The sequence below is a fragment of the Geotrypetes seraphini genome, chromosome 10, assembly GCF_902459505.1.
Source record: "Geotrypetes seraphini chromosome 10, aGeoSer1.1, whole genome shotgun sequence".
Lineage (NCBI taxonomy): Eukaryota > Metazoa > Chordata > Amphibia > Gymnophiona > Dermophiidae > Geotrypetes > Geotrypetes seraphini.
In genome coordinates, this window is record NC_047093.1 from 97,564,047 (window position 1) to 97,589,554 (window position 25,508).

At 44.3% G+C, this 25,508-nt stretch overlaps 1 protein-coding gene across 6 annotated transcripts in view; it reads left to right on the top strand.

Annotated features, from left to right (window-relative positions):
- ABCA2 (ATP binding cassette subfamily A member 2) overlaps positions 1–25,508 on the top strand; it is a 602,913-nt gene that overhangs the window by 518,771 nt on the left and 58,634 nt on the right. For 5 of the 6 annotated variants that reach the window (XM_033959792.1, XM_033959793.1, XM_033959794.1 and 2 more), the window contains 4 exons: positions 1,516–1,648; positions 6,199–6,319; positions 12,465–12,643; positions 21,715–21,856. In XM_033959792.1, coding sequence (XP_033815683.1) covers positions 1,516–1,648; positions 6,199–6,319; positions 12,465–12,643; positions 21,715–21,856 — 575 coding nt within the window. Of the gene's footprint in view, positions 1–1,515; positions 1,649–6,198; positions 6,320–12,464; positions 12,644–21,714; positions 21,877–25,508 lie in introns of all 6 variants that reach the window. The other variant, XM_033959797.1, reaches the window with a different exon arrangement.

A 25,508-nucleotide genomic window follows, 5' to 3' on the forward strand; every position in this document is an offset into this window, starting at 1 on the left:
CGCGAGCCGTATTCCAGTCGGGTTTTCAGGATTTCCCCAATGAATATGCATTGAAAGCAGTGCATGCAAATAGATCTCATGCATATTCATTGGGGAAATCCTGAAAACCCGACTGGAATACAGCTCTCGAGGACCGGAGTTCCTTAACCCTGCTCTAGACCTTTTCTTTGCACAAAAAAAGCCTCCTTGTAGGATGATATGTCAAGCTAATCAATTTATTAAGTATAATTCAGAAAGGGTGGTTAATCAGTTCGCAGGAACTTCCTCTAAAATCTTAAGGAGTTTGCCTGGGAATATCCACAGTGCGTGTGCGCACAAAACGCACTACAGGATCTTACCCACAAACAGCATCTGCCACCCCCTATTATGAATTTTTCCAAATATTCAAGGTGCTTTTTCTTAAAAAGTGCAATATATATATAATATTCTTATTAAAGTGTCATGTGCATAGATTCGGTTCGAGAAGTAAAAAATATTTAATGTAAATACAAAATTGTTAAGACCAATAGGTTCTTATCACTATAAGCCATGGAGGGAAGGATAAGCAGTGATTTTGTACAGCAGATTGTGCCCCTAAGTAAGCCTCTAATGAAGGACATGAAACGAGGGACTCTGTAGGGCATTCAGCTGAGGCACCCCCTAAAAGAAAAGGTTCTGAACTCTAGCAGACACTTGAAAGCTAAGTTTCCCTTTATAACTATAAAACTTAGGAGGAAACGGCTAGTGATAAGGTCCTATTGGTCTTAACGATTTTGTATTTATATTGAATATTTTTGATTTTTCTAACCGAATCTTTGCACATGACACTTTAATAAGAATAATATTTATATATTGCACTATTTAAGAAAAAGCACTATAAAAATTTGGAAAAATTCAGAATAGGGTGGTGGCAGGTGATGTTTGTGGGTAAGATTCTGTAGTACGTTTTTGGTTTTTTTTTTTATTCTTTATTGATTTTTTAATCAAAAACAGTGTCATACAAATGAAAGAACAGAAGGTATTACATACAATACACCAATATCCTTATAGGTAACATAAATATCATTCAATAATTTCAATTTCACACGCACTGTGGATATTCCCAGGTGAACTCCTTAAGATTTTAGAGGAAGTTCCCGCAAACTGATTAACCACCCTTTCTGAATTATACTTAACAAATTGATTAGCTTGACATATCATCCTATAAGGAGGCTTTTCTGTGCAAAGAAAAGGTCTAGAGGGACAGGAGCAGGTCTTTAGGATTGGCTTATACTTAGGGCTCCTTTTACGAAGGTGCGCTAGCGTTTTTAGCACACGCACCGGATTAGCGCACGCTAGTCGAAAAACTGCTGCCTGCTCAAGAGGAGGCGGTAGTGGATAGCACGCACTATTCCCCGTGTTAAGACCCTAAAGCGCCTTCGTAAAAGGAGCCATTAGTATTGACCCCTCCTTTTTTGGGGGAGAAGGCAGAACATGAGCATTTTGTCTAAAGAAAACATGGTTCTTAAAATCTCTTCCTCTCTTTGCCCCTTCCAGGCCAGTTTGATAAGATGAAGTCTCCCTTTGAGTGGGACATCGTAACTCGGGGTCTGGTTGCGATGACAATTGAAGGATTTGTTGGCTTCTTCATCACCATTATGTGCCAATACAACTTTTTCAGGAAACCACAGTGAGTGACTGGCATGAGACTGATACTGTAGGAGTGTTATGGGTGATGTTGGGTAATATTTATTTTTCAGCTACCAGAACAGGCAGTTGGAAGGTAAACACAAGTTCAGTTGAATGAAGAAATAGTTTCATCATTGCAAAACAGTTTATACCTCCTCTGTGTTTGTTATTACAGAATCACCTTTGACATGGGTATTACTTCACTTTTCCCTAGGGCTGTGTTTCAGTGAACTGCCTGATTTCTTTTCATTGTAGCATTTCCTCTTTTTTATGCTCAAACCAGCCAATATTCAAAGCAATTTACACGGGCAGGAAAGGCTTCTGCTCGCTTACTTTTATTTTTTAGTTTTAATTTTTAAATTTCTATACCTTCTAGTTTCCTAGGTGATTTACAGTATATGCACATACAGAATGGCCAAAACTAATACAATAAAAAGACAAATCATCAACATTTAAGTTCACAGTTAATCCTCAATCAGGACAAATCAGACCCTATAAAAAAAAACATTAACAAACAGGTGCCTTTTGAGGAGTTTTCTGAAAGATCCTCCATAAGTGCATTTTCTTAACTGCCCTACCAGCGAATTCCATAATTTCACCCCAGCACAACAAAAGATCATTGCACAAGTTTTGACATATTTCGCCTTTTTGATTTATAATTTTTGTTTATAATTCTTTATTCATTTTTACATATTACAACAAGTGTAACATAGAAACACAGTTGAACTTATATAACAGCACTTGATTAACTTTCCTGTACCACATAAATATAAAAAATAAAAAACCCCTCCCAACCCTTTTAATACCTAAATTATATAAAATTCAGTATACTAAAAATATTCCTAATTACATCCCTTAATACCAGATCTGAGATCCCTCTCCTCCCAACCTTCCCCTTACATAATTCCAACCCTAATACTCCAAACATATTCATATATTATTTATACATTATACGATTTTGTAAAATATTACTCACCCACACCATCCCATCATTATAATTATTTTATAATTTTTATTGATTTTATATAACTTATACAAAGTGCAAGAAAATATCATAATAAAAACAAACAGCGCTTTCATACTACATCAAATTTGAAAAACAACCCAAACTTCCTCCCACCCAACCCCCCTTATCCCTCCTGGATATGTATAAAGAATATGAATAATACAATAAATAATCTGAATAAAATAAAAGAAATCATCATATACCGTCATGGTCTTTAACAAACATATCCAATGGGCTCCAGTAATCATTAACCCCATCTTTTACAAAGCCACGCTAGCGGCTGCCATGCGTCAACAGCCCTGAAGCCCTTTAAATCTCTATGGGCTTCGGGGCTGCTAGCGCAGCTTTGTAAAAGAGGCCATAAATGCCCGGAACTGACCATTTTGCTCCGCTAACATTCGTTCATACCAATAATACAAACACAGTGACTCCCACCAGAATGTGAAGTTTAGACAATCCCAATTTTTTTCCAGTTTCTTGTGATTAACTGCAACCCAACTCCAGACATTACCAATAGAAGCTTATCTTTGTGAATATCAAGTTCCAAATAAAATGGTCCCATATGATAATGGAATAGGAACACCAAGAACTGAAGTAATTTTGCCCCATATTGATGTCGAAAAGGCCTTAATTAACAGGCAATGAAATAACAAATGATCTAATGTGCCTAGCTCAAACTGATAATATCAGCATTTATTGGCGCGATTTTTATCTACTTTTTGTAATCTCACTGCAGTCCAGAACACTCTGTATAGCAAAAAGTACAGAGTCTGCCTCATTACAGCAGAGGCTGTGCATTTCACTCTACGAGTCCATATTTTGGACAACTGAGACATATTGAATTTCTATACTACAAATATCACAAAGACTTGTTTTAGATTTTTTTAGGCACATACTCAGATAATAACTTGTACCATTTAGACGCCTGATGTCCATGAAAATCCACTTGAAAGCACAAAAAGGGGAGGCTCTGTTGGCTTGTATAAGTACTCCATTCAAGGATCCCTTTCTGAATAGCTTGCTTCAATTGCAACCATTTAATAAATTGAGTCTTAGATAGGCCAAATGACTGCTGCAACTGAAGCAAGGAAGCCAACTTACTCTGAAAAATTACATTATCCAAAATTCGTATTCCATCCTGTAGCTACTGTTGTTTTGACATATTTCAGATTAACATCGCCTGTGGCTGCCTACTCCCTGATATTCAGCAACATTAAATCAGGCAGTGCTGCTGAATATCACCTCTGACTACCCATTAAAAAATGGGCAGGAACTGGAGTTAAGCGGGTACTGGTGATATTCAGTGCTGGCACCTGCATAGCTAAGTGGGTAAATTTAGGATAGATTGTTTGCAGATGCTGGCACTGAGTATTGACCATCACCCTCAATAACTATTTTTTATCTTTAAAGAAGACCCAATCCCCCTCCTTGCCTCACAAAAATCCCCCCCTCCTTCCTTCTTCCAGCCAATGAGAATCAAAGCTGTCCTCCCTCCCTTGGATCAAGGCACCCCATCCCCACCCCAATCCTTCAGAGTCTACCTGTATCCCTGGTGGTCTTAGTGCAAGCACTGGGAACAGGAATGAAGCTCTTTTGCTCCTGCCTCTTGCAGCTGGCCTCTATAAATCGCTGCCACCGAAGATCACAGCAACTATTTGCAGAGGCCAACCACAAGGGGGATTCACTCCTGCCCTTAGTGTCCCACTAGGACCATCAGGGATACAGATAGACAAGGGGGGCCTACCTAGACCTCAAGGGGTTGAGAATAGGGGAAGCTTGTTCTAGAAGGGAGGGCTTTGATTTTTGCAGGCTGGGGGGGGGGGGGAGAGGGTAGAAAAGACACGGTCTTTTTTGGAGTCTGAGAGAGGGACCAGGTCTTCTTTAAAAGTAAGTATGGTTATGGAGTCCAGGGATCACATCTTCTATAGGCCCCGGCTAGATATTTTCCAGACCTGCATAGGCTCCAGTGGCCATTTTCATCAAATTTATCTCCCAGTATTCAGTGCCTTGACATGGCCTGGCACTGAATATTGGGGGCTAATCTAGCTGATGGTAGTCATTGACTGCTACAGGATGACTATCAGCCAGTAAAATTTTGATAAAGGCAATTGAAAGACCAGTGTTTTGGCAAGTTGAAAGGATTTGATGACTTTTTAAGGTCATTCTCAGCCTAATGCAACCAGTTAAACTTCTCCAGTATGTTGCTGTCTCTTCTTATAGCTCCAGAGAAGATACTGGTCAATGTAAAGAAATATTATTCTCACAAAAGTAGCACTGTAAGGGCATGCAAAAACTGAGAATAGACATAATTAGAAATGTTTAACTCATTAAGTGTCCTTTGAGCAGATAAAGTCCATGACTTCTAATGAAGATTTAATGCCTAAATAGGATTGTTTTCTTTAAAATCATGTTACACTAATGAACCTAGTTCTTCTAAAATGCAGTGATGGGTTGTTTTGATGATAGTCTGATAAAATATGGGTGTTCGGCCAGTTTCTTCATACAGTGCAACCAGTGCACAGTTAATGCACCTCCTTCCTGCCTCCTGTTGTACTTATTCAGCACTAGGCATTCTCACAGTTTCACAAGAAAATGTAAAAACCTTACAAACAGTACCTCTTGACTAACTGTTAAAGATCATTGTTGCCCTTGCAATCATTACATTTCAGTAACCAAGAATCTTAGCATTGCTATGCTTAGAGAAAGCTGTTGGAAACAGAAACAGGTATATTTCCCACCCCGTAGCGAAGATTTCATCTTAAGTCAACATGTCATTAGTACTGTCTGTTTTGGATTACCGGTACTGTAATATTGTTATTTGGGAGGCTACAACAAACAACCTCCATAGACTTTGTGTAGTCCAAAATACGGCAGTACATTTGAGTAAATCTGATCATATAACTCCTTATTATTGCAAGTTGCATTGGTTTCCATTTAATGCCAGGTTTATTTTTTAAATTAGGTTGTTTGTGCTATAAGGTGCTTTATGATTTAGCTCCAGGATCTTTAATCAATATTTTTTCTTTTAATACCTCTCAGCATTCTTTGTGTAATTTTACTTTTTTTGTTTTGTTTTGTTTACCTCAGTTAAAGGCTGTACGTGAACACTTTCTTATCAAGCAGTCCATTGGGAACAATAATTTTGTTACTTGATTAAGATACAGTATTTTCATCTTATTTGCATTATAATCATATGTTGAAAACTTGTTTAAGAAGTTTCTAGGGGAATGATTTTATTATCAGCGTAGTTTACTCTGTAATTCAGTCTTTGTTGCATTACCTGCATTGAACTGCGGAAATAAAGCTTTAAGATTTATGTTATAATTGGGGGGAACGTAAAAAAAAGAATCATAAAACTCATGCAATTTGTTTCTCTAGAACTTAATAATATATAGAAATAAAACAAAAACATAACTTGGAATTGACCTCACTGGGGTTACAAGCCTAATTAAAAAAAAAAACAACTATGCCTTAAGAAGTGTGCTTCACAGGTGCACTTTTTCTACCCATCTAACTCCACATTTTCCTCCATCTCTCTTCACAAGACGGTTGCCTGTGTCTAACAAGCCCATTGAAGATGATGATGTGGATGTGGCAAATGAGAGACAGCGTGTGCTGCGTGGGGATGCTGACAATGACATTCTGAAGATAGAGAACCTGACCAAGGTAAATTACGAGTAGAAATTCCTTATGGGGTGGTTTTATAACAGGATGCCTCTACAGTTTTTTAAAGTTCAATTTTATTTAATTTACCACAAATAAAATGATCTAAGCATTTTACAGTTCAAAAAATTATGAGAGTTGAAATTGGGAACACGAAAACAAAAGGGTAAATGGGATTACATAGGGAAGTCAATATCAATCTAAGCAGAAAAAAATTAAAATCGGTCACAGGAAGGGATACAAATGGTGAGGAAGGGTGTGAAAAGGATGTGCAGGACAGAAAAAAAGAGAAACTCTTGCTGCAATAGGGTAGCAAAAGAGTGAGAAGGAACTAATATCATTTGGGTTCAGGAGTAAACACTTTAGAGAAAAAGTAGGCTTTAAGGCTAGCCTTAAATCTTAAGAGCAAAAGTTCTGTTTGCAAGTGGTAGAGGTTCTAGCAGAGTGTGAGCATATTTGGAAGTAGGAAAGTATCACTGGAAAATGCTTTTGGAAGGAACAGAGTATAGATAAGAGAATTTGAAATGAGGTGTATCTTATGTCTGTTTCATAAAGGCAATATGAGGGAGTGTGGAGTATAATGCCAGGTGTCCCCAAGAGCCACCTTACACCAGGTCTTCTCACAGTAAACAGTATTTCAAACCTCAATCATTGTATCTGTTAACTTTTTCTTAGGTCTTCAGAAGTGCCAGTATTAGCCAAGTGTTTTCAATGGCTAAAATACTATTTGGCACTGACCTCCTCATTAGACCCATTTTTAATTTTTATAAAGTGCTTCTGTGATTTGTGCTAATATCTTAAATAAGTATAAAGTCTTTCAATTTATCTTTTGTTGTTAAATTTTTCTTTGTCACTAATTCCGACATGTTTCACCCGAAGGCTGTATCAAGAAATGCCCCCTACAATAAAAAAATTCAATTCATTGAAAATTCAACTCAGTAAAAAACATCGGCTTTGTAAAAAAAACATTCATGCTGTTATAGTCATTTCATAGGGTTAGTTACTCAACCATATATCACTTAATAGTTAAATAATTACCTCTTCTGTTTTAGCTCCACACCATCCTGATCAATGATAGCTATAAGACAAAGATGGCCGCGGCGTTTTTTTTGGTCCACTCTTTAAACCTCCCACTCCACTGACGTCAAGGGCAGTAGTAGCGAATCAGGAATCAAATAAGAGATATCCATTCTATTTCCTGGTTTAAACCCCATGGGTCCACCGTATTTAACTTAAAAATCCAGCTTTGTTCACAAAAATTTAATTTGCGCTCATAGTCACCACCCTCCCACCCTTCTTTTACATGATCTATTACTCACCATTGGATATCTTGTGTCCCATGATTTTTCTGCTGCCAGTGATGTATTATGTACATCGCTTTGAATTTGATAAAGCGATTAATCAAGAAAATAATAAACTTTGAAACTTTGAAACTTTGATGGAAACGGCGCTTCCATAATATTATTCATAATGCGGGATTTGTGTTTGTTCAACCTAATATGGACTGGTCTCTTAGTTCTTCCTATATATATATCAGTCCACACGGACGCTTGTACATCACTGGCAGCAGAAAAATCAGCTATTAGAACAGGCCTTATTCTGGTCATCCAGAGGCTTTCCCTCTGCCACATCTTCCTGCATGGCAAAAGGAAGTCATGTCAAAAGGAAGGACCCAGGGCTGGCCAAAGGAAGTCCTGTTATAATAGCTGCCAGCTACCACAAAGATTGTAGAATTACAGAAGAGAGAAGAGAGACCCAAGGAAGAGGAAGATACTGAGGGAGACCCAGGGAAAAGGAAGATACTGAGGAAAATTGTGCTGATTCTGTTTGGGAGGAGGGGACGAGAGAAGGGAGGAGTATACTGTGCAATGGGAGGAAGAGAAGGAACAAATCCAGATGTATGGATGTTGGACCTGGGGCAGATGGCAAAGAGACCACTATACTGGACAATGTAAGGTAGGAAAGGAAGGAAAAAAGCCAGATGGAGAGATGTTCATCGTGGGGCAGAGGCAACAGAGATATACCAGACAGTGGGAGGGAGGAGAGCAGGAGAGAAGGAAGGGAGATGGAAAGAGATATTAGGCCCAGAGAAGAAGGAGAGGAAAAGTAAGGATTGCCTAGAAAAAGGGAGAAAGAGAGAGGCAGAAAAGAGACACTGGGACCAGAAACAAATGAAACATAGAAACATAATGGCAAATAAAGGCCAAATGGCCCATCTAGTCTGCCCATCTGCAGTTACCATTATCTCTTTCTCTCTCCCAGATATCCCACATGCCTATCCCAGGCCCTCTTGAATTCATACACAAAGATAGAAAACCAGTATTTTATTTGGTACTTATTGATTGGCACATGTCTGTGGTAGCTTGTACATCCCAGGTTTCAGACAGACGAAGTTTCTGGACCACCACTCAAAATATTTGAGTAGCCCTGTGCTAGATCATTGCAGACAAGTGAGTTGTGCCTCCCTGCACAGCTTCTGAAGATCCAGCTTGCCAGAGTTTGGGGCAGGCAGGTGAAGTCGGGCAGAGGAGGGAGAGAGGAGAAAATCCACCGAAGAAGGTACGAGGGAGCAGAGAGAAGGCAGAGGGTGAGGGGCTGAGGCAAGAGGTAGCTCCGCCCACTTCCTGACATCACCCGAAGCAGACTCGAAGCTCCCCTTTAAAAGGGGAAGAGACAACGGCGTGCAGCCGTTCGGCGAGCAGCAAAGGCGCTCGCCTTAGAGTGCCTTTGCGAAGGGCCTCGAGAAGGGCCAAGTCACTACACCCAAGGACACCAGGGAAGGACAGCAAGTAGGCAGAGAGGGATAGAGAGAGGACACCAGCAGCAGGCAGAGAGAGAGAGAGAGGACACCAGAAACAGGCAGAGAGAGAGAGAGGACACCAGCAGCAGGCAGAGAGAGAGAGGACACCAGCAGCAGGCAGAGAGAGAGAGAGGACACCAGCAGCAGGCAGAGAGAGAGAGAGAGAGGACACCAGCAGCAGGCAGAGAGAGAGAGGACACCAGCAGCAGGCAGAGAGAGAGAGAGAGAGGACACCAGCAGCAGGCAGAGAGAGAGAGAGAGAGAGAGGACACCAGCAGCAGGCAGAGAGAGAAAGAGAGAGAGGACACCAGCAGCAGGCAGAGAGAGAAAGAGAGAGAGGACACCAGCAGCAGGCAGAGAGAGAGAGGACACCAGCAGCAGGCAGAGAGAGAGAGAGAGGACACCAGCAGCAGGCAGAGAGAGACAGAGAGAGGACACCAGCAGCAGGCAGAGAGAGAGAGAGAGAGAACGACAATGGAAGCAGAGGGAAACCAGAAGATGAGCTTTCCAGTGTTCTGCACAGACTGTCATATGTATGACTACCTCCCCTAGGGGAGACAGTCATATGTATGCGGTCGGTGCCAGAAGCTGGAAAGCTTGAAGAAGGAAGTAAAGCGACTAGAGGACAAGATACAGGAGCTAGAAGGACTTCACACTACAGAGGACCCAATCAGGACATGAATGAGAGACACATTGAGGAGGAGGTCAGGGAACTTGAGAAATTCATTGAGGAAGCCTACAGGAGGAGAGTGGAAGAAAACGAACTTCAGATGAACGATGAACTTACACCAATACCAACATGGAAGGGAGAACAAGAAGCAGATGACATCATAGAAGACACCCACAAAGGAACATCGCACGAGGGGGAGAAAATGGCTAGTCGATGCCCAGGAGAGGAAACAGCGAAGCACACCGAGGACATTGACCTGAGACCAAAGCGAAACCTAAAGAAGGGAAAGTCAGCGATCCTAGTGAGAGGCTCGATCCTGAGGCATGTGGACAGCCACATAGCAGGAGGGAGAGAGGATCGACTGGTGACCTGCCTCCCAGGTGCGAGAACCAAGGACATCGTGGACAAAATTGGAAAGATTCTGGAAGGAGCGGAGACGGAAGAGACCACAGTAATGATCCACATCGGGACGAATGATGTCAGCAGGAGAGACTACAAAAGAAGCACGCTGATAGAACAGTTCAAGATTCTGGGAAGGAAGCTGAAGATGAGGACCCAGAAGATAGCGTTCTCAGAGATCCTACCAGTACCAAGGGCAGATGTGAAAAGGCAGGAGGAACTACAATCAATAAATGCGTGGATGAGGAGATGGTGTGAGGAAGAAGGGTTGCACTTCGTGAGGAACTGGACAACGTTCTGGGGCAAGAGCAAGCTCTACAGGAGAGATGGACTGCATCTGAGCGCGGTGGGAACAAGACTTCTAGCAAACAACGTCAGGAGAGGACTAGAACAGGCTTTAAACTAAGAAGAAGGGGAAGGGGAAAGCCGACAGTCGATCAAGCGTCGACGATTCGGAAGAAGGTATCCCGTGAAGATACCGAGGGGGAAAAAAGACTGGGAAGAAACAATGGACAAATTAAAGGAGTCGACTAACCCAAAAGAGGAAGTTAGAAGGAATGTAAGAGAAGAAACTAAAGACCAAAGCACTGGGAAAGGAAATGAAGACAAGAACATACCAGGATCTAAATTGCATATATACTAATGCAAGGAGCCTAAGAAACAAAATGGGGGAATTAGAAGCCATTGCCAATGCAGAGGACATAGACATAATTGGAGTCTCTGAAATGTGGTGGAATGAAGAAAACAAATGGGATACAGCACTGCCGGGGTACAAGCTCTATCGCCAGGACAGGTCAAGACAGAAAGGAGGTGGAATAGCCCTATACATAAAAGAAAGCATGCAATCGACAAAAATGGACACAGCAGAGATGACCAACAAGCTGGGTTAAAATACCGGGAAGGAAAGGGCCTGAAATAAAGATGGGCCTATACTATCGTCCACCCAGGCAAACCGGAGATATCAATGAAGAAATGGAAGCCGAGATGAAGCGAGAATGCAAAAGCAGTAACACGGTTATTAAGGGAGACTTCAACTACCCCGGGATAGACTGGAGTCTTGGAAGCTCAAAATGCGCTAGGGAGACAGAATTCCTGGAGGCTATACAAGATTGTTTCATGGAGCAGCTTGTTAGAGAACCAACGAGAGGAAATGCCGTTCAGGATCTAATCCTAAATGGGTTAAGGGGACCTGCAAAGGAAGTAGAGGTAGTGGGACCGTTGGGAAACAGCGATCATAACATTATCAAGTTCAAGGTTGATGTAGGAATACCAAAAGGAAAGAGAACCATAGCGACAACTTTCAACTTCAGGAAAGGAAACTACGAAGCAATGGGGGAAATGGTTCCAGTTTTCTACCACTCTCTGGATGAAGAAGAACTTCCTTATGTTCATATGGAATCTATCCCCTTTCAATTTTAGAGAGTGCCCTCTCATTCTTCCTACCTTGGAGAGGGTGAACAACCTGTCCTTATCTACAAAGTCTATTCCCTTCGGTACCTTGAATGTTTTGATCATGTCCCCTTTCAATCTCCTCTGTTCAAGAGAGAAGATGCCCAGTTTCTCTAATCTTTCTCTGTACGGCAACTCCTCTAGCCCTTTAACCATCTTAGTCACTCTTCTCTGGACCCTTTTGAGTAGTACCGTGTCCTTCTTCATGTACGGCGACCAGTGCGGGACACAGCACTCCAGGTGAGGGCGCACCATAGCCCGGTACAGCAGCATGATAACCTTCTCTGATCTGTTCGTGATCCCCTTCTTTATCATTCCTAGCATTCTGTTCGCCCTTTTCACCGCACATTGCATGGACAGCTTCATCGATTTGTCGATCAGAACTCCCAAGTCTCTTTCCTGGGTGGTCTCCCCAAGTACCGTCCCGGACATCTTGTATTCGTGCATGGGATTTTTGATACCTACATGCATCACTTTACATTTATCCACATTGAACCTCATCTGCCAGGTTGATGCCCATTCCTCGAGCTTAATTATGTCACATTGCAGATCATCGCAATCCCCCTGTGTCTTCACTACTCTGAATAACTTCATATCGTCCGCAAATTTAATCACCTCACTCGTCGTACACATTTAGATGCTAAGAATGAGGAGTATAATGTGTGTAGCATCAATTAAATTACTCATTGTGTTCTTTCTAAAATACTATGATATATATGGCTTCATAGGTTTACTTATAAGTACAATGGAAAAAAAACAACTGGTAAAAAAATAACTAATTAGCTTAGATTGCAATAAAAAATACTTATGATGTATTCCTGTCACATAAGGTGTACAAATCTCGCAAAATGGGTCGTATCTTGGCTGTGGATCGTCTGTGTGCAGGTGTGAGGCCAGGAGAATGCTTTGGTCTTCTTGGAGTGAATGGAGCTGGGAAAACCACAAGCTTTAAGATGCTAACAGGTGATGAGAGCACCACAGGAGGGGAAGCATTCATCAATGGACACAGGTATGTGGTGGGATGCAACAAAGCCTGAGGCCTAGATTCACTAACTTTCCAATCCGTGTCCGATCCATGTGTGATTGGAGGCAGGCCGACCGATTCACCAACCATCTTCATGCAAATGGGGATGATCGGACGCACACCCCCAACCGACTGCACGGATTGGATTGAATGGGGAGAGCCCTGACAGTAGTGCTGCCCGATTCACGATTCGAATCGGTTCACCAATTCACTTCGGGTGAATCGATTCGAATCGATTTAAAACAAAAAAAAAATCAGTCTCCCGATTCGGTGACTGACCCTCCCCCCTCAACCCCTAAAGCAGGAGCTGCAGCACTGCCTCTTGCTGGCCAGCCGTTGCCGCTCTTGCTTTAGAGGGCTAGGGGAGAGGGTCAGTAGAGAAATGCTGGTGTCCGGCTTTCTCCCTGGTCTCCTGCTGGTGTCCGGCTTCCCACCTGGCTTCCTGCACATCTATTTACTTCATTTCAGCAGCCTGCAGAGAGGCACCTGAGCCAATCAGGGCCTTAGACTCCTTCCTGTGCATCACATGATGCACTGGGGCGGGGCCTAAGGCCACATTCGCTTGCGTCAGGAGGAGGAGCAGGAGGACTTTGTGGGTCTTCCTGCCAAACCCCCCCCCCCCAACAAAGAGAGGATCATTTGCGCTAGCGATCTCTGCAAGCTGCTATAGGCCTTTGGAGCTGTTTCCTCTGCCGTGATCCTGCCTCTGACATCAGAGGAGGGGTGGGACCGTGGCAGACAGTTCCCAAAGCCTATAGCAGCTTGCAGAGATCGCTAACACAAGCGATCCTCTCTGCAGGCTACTGAAATGAGGTAAATGGATGTGCGGGAGGTCAGGGGGAACACGCAGGCCTTCCGGGGGGGAGGGGGTGCAGTCCTTTGGCAGAGTGCAGTCCTTCGGGGGTGCTGGGACAGGCCTTCAGAGTGGGGTGCAGGCCTTCAGGGGGGGACATACCTTCAGGGGAGTGGGACCCTGGTGTAGAAGTACACAGAGGGAGGGAAGGGGGGGTCAAAGAGATGTTCATATGCCAGACTTTGGGGTGAAAAAATAATGGGTCTAAAAACAGAGGAGAGGGAGAGAGATGGTGGACAATGGGATTTAGGGAGGGAAGGAACAGAAAGGGAGAGAAGTTGGACCCAAGGGATGGTGTGGAGGGGGGGATAGAGATACTGAATATGAGGGTACTTGGGAAAAGAAAGAGAGAGATGGACCCTGGGGTGGTGGGGAAGGAGGATGAAAGTGTAGTTGAGAAAAGGTGGATCTGTGGATGGAGATGAAAAAAAGGAAAGATGCCAGACCTCCGGGGGAGGGAAGGGGAGAACAGAGATAGAAGATGGATGATTAGCACGGAGAAAGAAGAAAATGGCAAATGGGCAGGAGACCCTGGCAAGCGAGTTATCAGCAAAACAACCAGAGCCTGGGACTAACAAGATTTGAATAATGACCAGACAACAAAAGGTAGAAAAATAATTTTAATTTCTGTTTTGAGATTACAATATGTCGGATTTGAAACGTGTATCCTGCCAGGGCTGGTGTTAGACCTCAAACGTGAGCTAGTATTTAACAGAGAGAGGAAAAGTCTTTTTTGTTTGTTTATTTTGTTTACACCACAGCGCCAGTGTAGTTAGGAGAAGGCAAAGGGGTGAAGTGGCTATAAAAGGGGTGAAGAGGCTATAAAATAAACCCACCAGGTAGTTTGAAAAAAACACCCAATTGGGCAGGAAAATCGAATCGAAAAATCAGTTCAAAAGGCTGAATCAAATCGAAATTTTTTTTCCTGAATCAGGTAGCACTAGCTGACAGTAGTAACAGGAGAAGCAGCCTCCTGTCACTGCTTTCAGGGCTTCTGCCGGCTTTTTTTTGTTTTTTTTTAATGGGCTGCAAAATGTTAGGCCTATAAAAAAAATGAAAATAAAAGCCTCCCTCTACCCGACAAAGCGCCCCCGTGCTGAACATCCGCCCTCACTATGTGCGCCCAGCCCAGCGCACACAAGCATACACACACTCCGACCGGCCCAGCACACCTCCTCTTGTACCTTAAAGTTGTGAGCAGGAGGGGTGCTCAGTCCCTCATGCTCCTTAGGCCTCCAGTGCTGTCTTCGGGAGCAGAAGGAACCGCAAAGTCCTCCTGCACCTGCTCCTCCTCCCGATGCAACGCGAAAGTGGGCCTTAGGCCCCGCCCCGGTGCATCATGTGATGTACAGGGAGGAGCCTAGGCCCTGATTGCCTCAGGTGTCTCAGGCTCCTCCCTTGGGAGGGGCCTGTGGCATCTGAGCCAATCAGGGACTTCCTTAGGCTCAGCTCTAAGGAAGTCCCTGATTGGCTCAGGTGCCTCAGACCCCTCCCAAGGGAGGAGCCTGAGGCACCTGAGCCAATCAGGACCTTAGACTCCTTCCTGTGCAACTGGTCCCCAGTGCACAGATCCCAGCAGTCGCTTCTTCAGTTGATCGGCCAGCCCAGTCAGTCCCAGTCCCAGATTTGCTTAGTGAATCGCGTCCCTGCCTATTTTGCATACCGTTTCCCCTCATTTGCATGCACGGATCAGAATTGGATCGGAGGAAAGGTTAGTGAATCTGGTCGGAGGGAAAGCGGGTTGCAAAGGGGTCGCAAACCGATCGGTACACAATCGGTTTTCTTAGTGAATCTAGCCCTGAGTGCATTATTGGAGGTTGGAAAAGAGTAGGTTAAATGAAATTGCAACTTTGAATGGAAAACTTGTATTAATGGACATGGGTGAATTTTTAGACATTGCTTTGGATGAAGATGTTTTTGTCTTGAAATTAATAAGGAGCAATTCTATAATTGGTTGCCCCTATTAGGCATCATGATGCTACATGATGAGATCCTAATTTATAATGGCATCTAGGTGCCCAAATTCTGTTGTCGAATATTAGCATAACCTGGCATTGGCACCACCTAACATTTACATGCCCACAGTTACATCGGCCATAGACTTGGTTAATTGCAGTTGCAAAAATGCAGCAAGGATGTGCATAACTTACAATATTCTGTAACGGATTCACCCACACTTCATCTCTGTATATGCCCCCTCTTATATTTACATACTATATGCAAGTTATATATGCCCTTTCAGAATAGTGCTTAGTCATGTTCTGCCACTTTCACTCATAAGTGTAGACTTACCCATGAAAGTGATAGTATTCTGTACTTTACAAGTGTAAGTGGTGTGTAAATACAGTTATCCCAGGACAAGCAGGCAGCTATTCTTGACTGATGGGTGACGGCACCGACGGAGCCCCGGTACGGACAATTTTAGAGTGATTGCACTCTAAGAACTTTTTAGAAAGTTCTAGCTCGGCCGCACCGCGCACGCGCGAGTGCCTTCCCGCCCGACAGAGGCGCGCGGTCCCTCAGTTTCTTAGTTTCCGCGGAGCTAAGAAGACGCGTTTTCAACGGCTGTTGAAAATTTTTTCCTAACTTGCCTTCCCGCTCGCGTAAACGTTTGGCTATTTGCCTTTTTTCTTTCTTTTATTTTGTTAAAAAAAAAAAAAAAAAAAAAAAAATCTTTCAAATTTTTCCTTCAATTTCGGTTTTCCCCGGCGGGGCCTTCTGCCACCATCGAAGCCTCGGCCTTCGATTTGGCGGAAGCCGTTTTTCCTTTCATGCCCCCTCAACCGGGTTTTAAAAAGTGCCAGCGGTGTGCTAGGCCTATATCTCTCACGGACCCACACAACTGGTGTTTACAGTGTTTGGGTCCTGAGCATCAGGCCTCCTCTTGCACCCGCTGTGCTACTTTGAAAAAACGAACTTTAAAAAATCGCTTAATTCAACAGCGATTGTTGTTCGGTGCCGAGATGTCCGACCCCGTTCCTTCGACTCCGGCTTCGGCACCGATTCAGTCGGCACCCTCGTCTTCGACGCCGCGTGATTCCACACCGGCATCCCAACAGTCAGGTAAGCCGGCTAAGAAGCCTTCCCCGCTGGAACGTCTTCCGGCCTCGAGTGCAGTGAGCCCAATCCTGCCGCCGGTTCGACGCCAGCGGAAGCGCTCCGCCCCTATAGAGGTGAGTCCCTCGACATCGGGCTCCTCATCTCCGGGGCGTCGAGCGGCACCGCAGGTACCGCAGAAGAAAAAAGCGGTACCGGTGCCATCCCTCGATGACCGCATTACGGCCATCCTTCAGGTGCAGCTGAAGGAACAATTAGAACGACTCCTTCCTGCTATCATGACACCGAACCTTCCGGTGCCAGTTCGCACCGAGCCATCGGTACCGGTAGTTGAACAACCTGTATCGGTACCGATTGTGGAACCCGTTTTAACCACTTCCACTGTTTCGGTACCGCTTCACCTAACCTCATCGGTATCGATGCCAGTCCTTGCACCGGAGCCGAGAGCTCACCATCAATCGGTGCAGACTTCGGCACCGGTGCGTCCGATAACTTCTCCGGACACGGTATCGATGAGGTCGGGTAAGTCGATACGCAAAACCCGACACATGCAAACGTCGACACCTGAGTCTCGGGACCATTCTTCCCATGTAAGGGACCCTGATCTGTGGGGAGACTCAGAGGAACCCTTTCTTTCTGAAGGAGAATGTTCCTCAGAGGAGGAGGATTCGGCTGTCCCTGACCCATCCTCCAAACAGGCCACTTCCTCTTTCTCTAGTTTTTTGAAAGAGATGTGTGAGTCCTTGTCCATTCCTTTGGAGGCTGAATCCAAAAAGTCTAAAGCTTTTTTGGATGCCCTTGATTTTGATCAGCCTCCAAAGGAATTTTTGAAACTTCCCCTTCATGACATCCTGAGGGAAACTTTCTATAAGAATTTAGAGACTCCTTTAACTGTCCCAGGGGCCCCACGTAAACTGGATTCTCTATATAAGGTAATTCCCATTCCTGGGTTCGACAAACCTCAACTACCACATGAATCCTTATTTGTCGAATCCACCCTTAAAAAGACTTCAGGAGCCAGTGTATATGCATCTGTCCCTCCTGGCAGAGAAGGAAGGGCCATGGATAAATTTGGTAAGAGGCTCTACCAAAATGCTATGTTAGCTAACAGGGCTAGTAATTATGCTTTTCATTTTTCTTTTTATTTAAAGCATCTCCTTACCACCATGGCTTCTTTCGAGAAATATCTTCCTTCACGAAAGCATTCCGCTTTTCACACATGCTTGTCGTCTCTTCTCCAATTGCGTAAGTTTATGGTGAGATCCATATATGACACTTTTGAACTTACATCCAGAGCGACAGCAATGTCAGTAGCTATGCGTCGTTTGGCCTGGCTTCGGGTATCCGAGCTTGATGTTAACCATCAAGATCGGTTAGCCAATGCCCCATGTCTAGGGGATGAGCTCTTTGGGGATTCCATGGACTCAACCACACAAAAGCTCTCTGCTCATGAGACGCGCTGGGATACCCTGCTCAAAAATAAAAAGAAGCCTCCTCCGCCAAGACCATACAGGCAGCAATCGGCCTATCAACGCCGTTTCACAGCCCGTCCATTGCCTACCACTGCTCAACAACCTAGGCGTCAGAGACAACAGCAACGTCAGCCTCCCAGACAACAGCAACAGCAACAAGCTGTAAAACAACCTCCTCAGCAAAAGTCACAGCCCTTTTGACTTCATTCTCCGCAGTATAGCCAGTATCCCTATTCCTGCTCTCCTGCCTCAACCAATAGGAGGTCGACTTTCTCTGTTCCTCAGCCGGTGGGAAGTAATCACTTCGGACCAATGGGTCCTCAACATCATCCGCCACGGCTACTCTCTCAACTTTCAGACTCTCCCACCTCAAAGCCTGCCAAAAGAGTCTGCTTTGAACAGTCCTCAATCAGCCCTCCTTATTCAGGAGGTCCAATCCCTCCTCCTTCTGAACGCTATAGAGGAAGTTCCTCTAGATCAAAAGGGGCAGGGATTCTACTCCCGCTACTTTCTAGTTCCCAAAAAGACAGGAGATCTCAGACCCATCCTGGATCTTCGCGATCTCAACATTCATCTCGTAAAAGAAAAATTCAAGATGCTTTCTTTAGCCATCCTTTATCCCCTTCTAAATCAAAACGACTGGCTATGCTCCCTCGATCTCAAAGAGGCTTACACTCACATACCGATCAATGTAACCTCAAGACCATATCTCCGATTCATGATCAATCATTGTCATTACCAGTACAAGGTGCTACCCTTCGGTCTTGCCTCATCTCCAAGGGTATTCACCAAATGTCTCATTGTGGTGGCGGCTTTTCTACGCTCTCACCACCTGCATGTATTTCCTTACCTGGACGATTGGTTGATCAAAGACACTTCTGCCCAAGCGGTCCTTTTGGCCACCAACCAAACCATCCAGTTTCTACAACTTCTGGGATTCGAGATCAATCTACCCAAATCCCATATCATTCCCACTCAGAGACTTCAATTCATTGGAGCGATCCTAGATACACTCCTCATGAGAGCTTTCCTGCCATCCAATCGTCTTCAGACCCTTCAGTCTCTATGTCACCAGGTACTTCCTCTGCCGTCCATCTCAGCAAGGCAAATGATGGTTCTCTTGGGACATATGGCATCCACAGTTCATGTCACACCTCATGCCCGTCTTCACCTGCGCACTCCTCAATGGACCCTTGCGACCCAGTGGTCCCAAGCATCGGACCCTTGCTCACGACACATATCTGTGACATCATCTCTTCGTCAGTCTCTGCAATGGTGGTTGGTATCCTCAAATCTATCCAGAGGTCTTCTGTTCCATCAGCCTCCTCATCAACTAGTCATCACCACCGACGCCTCCCTGTATGCATGGGGAGCTCACTTGAACGAGTTCCAGACTCAAGGTCTTTGGTCAGCCCAGGAGAGGAAACATCAAATCAATTTCCTGGAACTCAGAGCGATGTTTTACGCCCTCAAGGCCTTCCAACACCTTCTCTTTCCTCAGGTCCTTCTGTTGTGCACAGACAATCAGGTTGCGATGTACTACATCAACAAACAGGGTGGGACAGGCTCTCGCCTTTTATGCCAGGAAGCCCAGAAGATCTGGACTTGGGCCATAGATCATCATCTCTTCCTGAAAGCTATATACATTCAAGGGAAACAGAATTCCTTAGCAGACAAACTCAGCAGAATTCTCCAACCTCACGAGTGGACACTCGATCCCGTAACTCTGCACTCTATCTTCAATCAATGGGGCACTCCTCAGATAGACCTCTTCGCAGCTCCTCACAATCATCAGCTGCCCCTATTCTGCTCCAGACTTTACTCTCCACACCGTCTAACAGCAGATGCTTTTCTCCTCGACTGGTCGAATCTGTTCCTGTACGCCTTCCCTCCTCTACCTCTCATGTTGAGAACCTTGTTCAAGCTCAAGAGGGAACGAGCCACCATGATTCTGATTGCTCCGAGGTGGCCCAGGCAACATTGGTTCTCCCTTCTACTTCAACTCAGTTCCAGGGAACCTTTTCTTCTTCCTCTGTTTCCTTCGCTGCTTACGCAACAGCAGGGAACCCTTCTGCATCCCAACCTCCAGTCTCTATACCTGATGGCTTGGTATCTCTCGGGCTGAATTCGACTGATACTCTTTTATCTCAGCCCGTTCGTTCCATTCTGGATGCCTCCAGGAAACCAGCCACTCTTCAATGTTACCATCAAAAGTGGACGAGGTTTTCTTCCTGGTGTCTTCTTCATCATCTTGATCCCACTTCCCTAGCGGTGGAGACGTTGTTGGATTATCTTCTTTCTTTGTCTGATTCTGGCCTGAAGTCCTCTTCCATCAGGGTCCACCTCAGTGCCATTGCAGCCTTTCATGAGCCAGTCCATGGAAAACTTCTTTCAGCTCATCCCCTGGTATCCAGGTTCATGCGTGGGCTTTTCAATGTGAAACCACCTCTTAAAGCCCCTCCGGTTATCTGGGATCTCAATGTGGTTCTTTCAGCTTTAATGAAGCCTCCATTTGAACCTTTAGCTACTTCTCCTTTCAAATTTCTCACTTGGAAGGTACTTTTCCTTATTGCTCTTACCTCTGCCAGGAGAGTCAGTGAGCTTCATGCACTGGTTGCAGATCCACCTTTTACGGTCTTTCATCATGACAAGGTGGTTCTGCGTACACATCCAAAGTTTCTCCCTAAGGTTGTCTCTGAATTCCATCTCAACCAATCCATTGTCCTACCGGTTTTTTTTCCAAAACCTCATTCTCATTCTGGGGAACAAGCTCTGCATACTTTGGATTGTAAAAGGGCTCTGGCTTACTATCTGCAGCGTACGAAACCTCACAGATCAGTTCCCCAACTTTTTCTGTCCTTTGATCCGAACAAATTGGGACGTCCTGTTTCTAAACGCACGTTGTCTAATTGGCTAGCAGCATGCATTTCTTTTTGTTATGCTCAGACCGGACTGACACTGGAAGGTTCTGTCACGGCCCATCGAGTCAGAGCAATGGCAACATCTGTAGCTTTCCTCCGTTCCACTCCTATTGAGGAAATCTGCAAAGCTGCTACTTGGTCCTCAGTTCACACTTTTACATCTCATTATTGTCTGGATGCATTCTCCAGAAGGGATGGTCACTTCGGCCAATCTGTATTACAAAATTTGTTTTCTTAATGGCCAACCTTCCCTCCATCCCTCTTTTTGTTAGCTTAGAGGTCACCCATCAGTCAAGAATAGCTGCCTGCTTGTCCTGGGATAAAGCACAGTTACTTACCGTAACAGGTGTTATCCAGGGACAGCAGGCAGATATTCTTGCGTCCCACCCACCTCCCCGGGTTGGCTTCTTAGCTGGCTTATACTAACTGAGGGACCGCGCGCCTCTGTCGGGCGGGAAGGCACTCGCGCGTGCGCGGTGCGGCCGAGCTAGAACTTTCTAAAAAGTTCTTAGAGTGCAATCACTCTAAAATTGTCCGTACCGGGGCTCCGTCGGTGCCGTCACCCATCAGTCAAGAATATCTGCCTGCTGTCCCTGGATAACACCTGTTACGGTAAGTAACTGTGCTGTACTTGGTTATAGAGTTGCCCTTTGGATGAGTTATTGAGTGACTGTGTAAAATCATGGCTAAATAGCATGACTAGAGACTGAGTGTCCACAGGTGGCGCTAAAGCCAGATCATATTTTACCACAGCATCCTGAAGGAGCTTCTGCAGGTCCAGCAGAGTATTGGCTATTGTCCACAGTTTGATGCACTGTTTGATGAACTAACTGCCAAAGAACACCTGGAGCTTTATACCCGTCTGCGTGGGATTCCATGGAAAGATGAGGAGAGGGTAAGAAGCAAAGGTTTCAAGTAAGTTTGCAGAGTGTACAGATATATTCATCTGTTCACTGCTACAGGCTCCAGCAGAAAAACTTGGTATAAATCTCACTAAAAAGTTTTTCACAATCATCATTGTTATGAAGTTTGTATAACATGTTTTCCTTTGGCCTTCAGCATCAAGAAATAGCAAAGGAGTGTGGAAGACTTTAACACTTTTTGCATGTCTGTAGGTAAGGTGTAAAAATAAAACAAAAACATAAAGGCTGCTCAAAGAGATCCAAAATGGTGTGGTGGTGAAAGGACGTGCTGAAAGGTTGCTCTGTAGAGGCACGCTGAAAAGCTGTATTGCAAGGGAATATGAGCAGCGCTCGGTGTTTTGTTCAAGTTTAGCCTACTATACCTTGCTTCCCTTTCATTTTTTCGATGGGGAAGAGGAGAGGAAAAGCACAGGAGCCTCCCCCGGTGGCACCATGCACTCCAGGAATGAGTCTACTCTTGACTACTTCCAAGCTCCAGTGGGACCGGTGACCTCTTCTCCTTCAGTCGTGTCCAGGACTTTAGCTTCAGGCAGCAGTTTGAACGGGGCTCCTCCGCACCTGGGTGAAAGTTCACCAGCAGACCAGCATTCCGTAGAGGAACCCATACAGGATGATAGCCCCTGCGAGCAAGGAGGGGGTGGGGGCGGACTGCTAGGAGTTTAGAGTTTACTCCAGAGGAAGAAGAACAACTGATACAAGCTGCTTCCAAAACCTTGGGTCAGGAACAGTGAGTAATCTTATGAAAGCTAAGACCCGGGTATCTTTGGTTTCAGAGAAGCAAGAGATGTTAAGACCAGCCGTTGTGACTCTAGAATCACTGTGGGATGCCATTAATGTCATGCAGTCTTCTCTATTAAAAGAAGTAAGACAAAATACTGTTAATTTGAAAAATATTTCTGATGCAGTGGTAGTTCATGCACAGATTGCTACTCAACATCGACAAGAAATGGACTCTTTAAGGGCTGTGGAGACTTGTGAATCCTCGTTAGTTAAAGATAGAAATTATATTGCAAAACGCTTAAGGGTACCTTGAAAATCAATCGAGCCGATTTAATTTAAGACTTAAATTTTCCTAAATCTCCATATCCAGCTATGGATATGTTTAAGAAATTCTTGGTGGAAGTCCTGGGGATGCCATTGGAGGCACTCCCTCCTATTACGCAAGCTGAATACCTTCAAGGTCAGAGGAGTTAGGTTATCCCTGAGATGGGAGAGAAGAAGCTTTAGGACTCACTGCCATTTTGGAATCCTCTTTGGAAGTGGTTACTCTTAGAACTACATTACTGGTTTCCTTTGCCTTTGAACTAGACAACAGTACTGTACTGAAGTTTCCCTTTAGACATTTGGACTCCCAGTTCCTAGGGTCTAAAACAGTGGTTCCCAACCCTGTCATGGGGAATCCCCAACCAGTCGGGTTTTTAAAATATCCCTAATGAATATGTATGAGAAAGATTTGCATATAATGGAACTGACAGGTATGCAAATCTCTCTCATGCATATTCATTAGGGATATCTTGACAACCCGACTGGCTGGGGGTCCCCTGGACAGGGTTGGGAACCACTAGTCTAAAATAAGAGTATTTGGCAAGAGATGCACAGATAAGGCAAAAAGCCTTCCTGGCCCTTACAACTAGAGTTCGGGCTATTTCTGCAAATTTTGTGTTTTCCTTGTAATTGTTATATTGTTTATGAAGGCAAACAATTTCAGTTTTTTGACCCTAAGCAGCTTGAAGAATTTCTAATGGCTAGGGAAGAAATTAATGTCAAAGTGTAAATTCCACACGTTCGCTGTTGACTGGCTGGGAAAGGGTCTCGGGACGACCTTGCAATGTCCTTATATAGATTAAATGAGATATTTTTTCCCTAATTTTTGGATCATATTGCCTTTATGTTGTGGGCGAAAAATGATTATTCATTTTCTATGTATTTTGGTTATTTCAGGAATTTCTTGGTTGTCACCAAGTTTTGGTAATGTAAATTTGGCAACCAATAAAGAATAATTTTTTTTTAAAAATCCCAAAAACATAAAGGAAAAAAAATACCTTTTTTATTGGACTAACTTAATGTAGTTTATGATTAGCTTTTGAAGGTAACCCCATCTTCCTTAGATCAGAAAACAGAAAATAAAGGTGAGTGTTCAGTTTGGCTTCTTTTCTAAAAGTTTGCTCATTTGCCTTTTCATGCGGCCATATGTTCGATCTTGAGTGAAATGGTGTGGTAGCCGTGTTAGTTAATTCTTCAAAGTAATATGTAGAAATAAAATAAATCTTAAAGGGAAAAATTAATACCTTTTTTATTGGACTAGCTTAATGTAAATTATAAGAACATAAGCAGTGCCTCCGCCGGGTCAGACCATAGGTCCATCCTGCCCAGCAGTCCGCTCCCGCGGCGGCCCAAACAGGTCACGACCTGTCTGAATCACCAGAAGGGGCCCCTTTCCACCTTGATTTCTCATTAAAGTCCTATCTTCCCATCAAAGTCCTCACCCTCTGGTCTTTCCCATGCACGACCTGGTTGGCTTTCTATACTTATTACCTGGTTAGCTTTCTATACTTGTGTTACATCCCAGCACCTCTCTCAGTATCCCACGATCCCTTTATCCCTCAGGAATCCATCCAATCCCTGTTTGAATCCATGTACCGTACTCTGCCTGATCACTTCCTCCGGTAGCGCATTCCAAATGTTCACGACCCTTTGGGTGAAGAAAAACTTCCTTGCATTTGTTTTGAACCTATCTCCCTTCAGTTTCTCCGAATGCCCCCTCATACCTGTTGTCCCCCTCAGTCTGAAGAATCTGTCCCTATCCACCCTCTCTATGCCCCTCATGATCTTGAAGGTCTCTATCATATCTCCCCTGAGCCTCCTTTATTCCAGAGAGAAGAGCCCCAGCCTATCCAACCTCTCAGCGTATGGGCAGTGTTCCAGCCCTTTTACCAGTTTCGTTGCTCTCCTTTGGACTCTCTCAAGTACCGCCATGTCTTTCTTGAGGTGCGGCGACCAATACTGAACGCAGTATTCCAAATGTGGACGCACCATCGCTCGATACAATGGCATGATGACTTCCCGCGTCCTGGTTGTTATGCCCCTCTTTATGATGCCCAGCATCCTGTTGGCTTTTTTTGAGGCTGCTGCGCACTGTGCAGATGGCTTCAGTGATGCATCCACCAGCACACCCAAGTCTCTCTCTAGTCTGCTATCTCCCAACAATGCCCCTCCCAATTTGTAGTTGAATAACGGGTTCTTTTTCCCTATATGCATGACCTTGCATTTTTCCACGTTAAAGCACATTTGCCATTTGTTTGCCCAGTCTTCCAGCTTGTCCAGGTCCCTTTGCAGGTCCTCACACTCTTCCCTGGACCTAACTCTGCCGCACATTATGACTAGGTTCTTCCTCATGTCTGTAAATATTAACAGTCAAGAAATATATTTGCCAAGGTAACTTTACTTTATATTCTTCTCGAACACTTCACACACGTACAAAAGTAAAACCGTAGTTTCTTTGGAACCTGTTCAGGTAATAAAGTAGCAATTGTTCTAACTATTTGGCTCCCATGGGGAGTTTCTGCAAACCTTGTTCTGAAGCACACTAACAAAATATGGCAACTGCTTGGATTATTTTGTTTT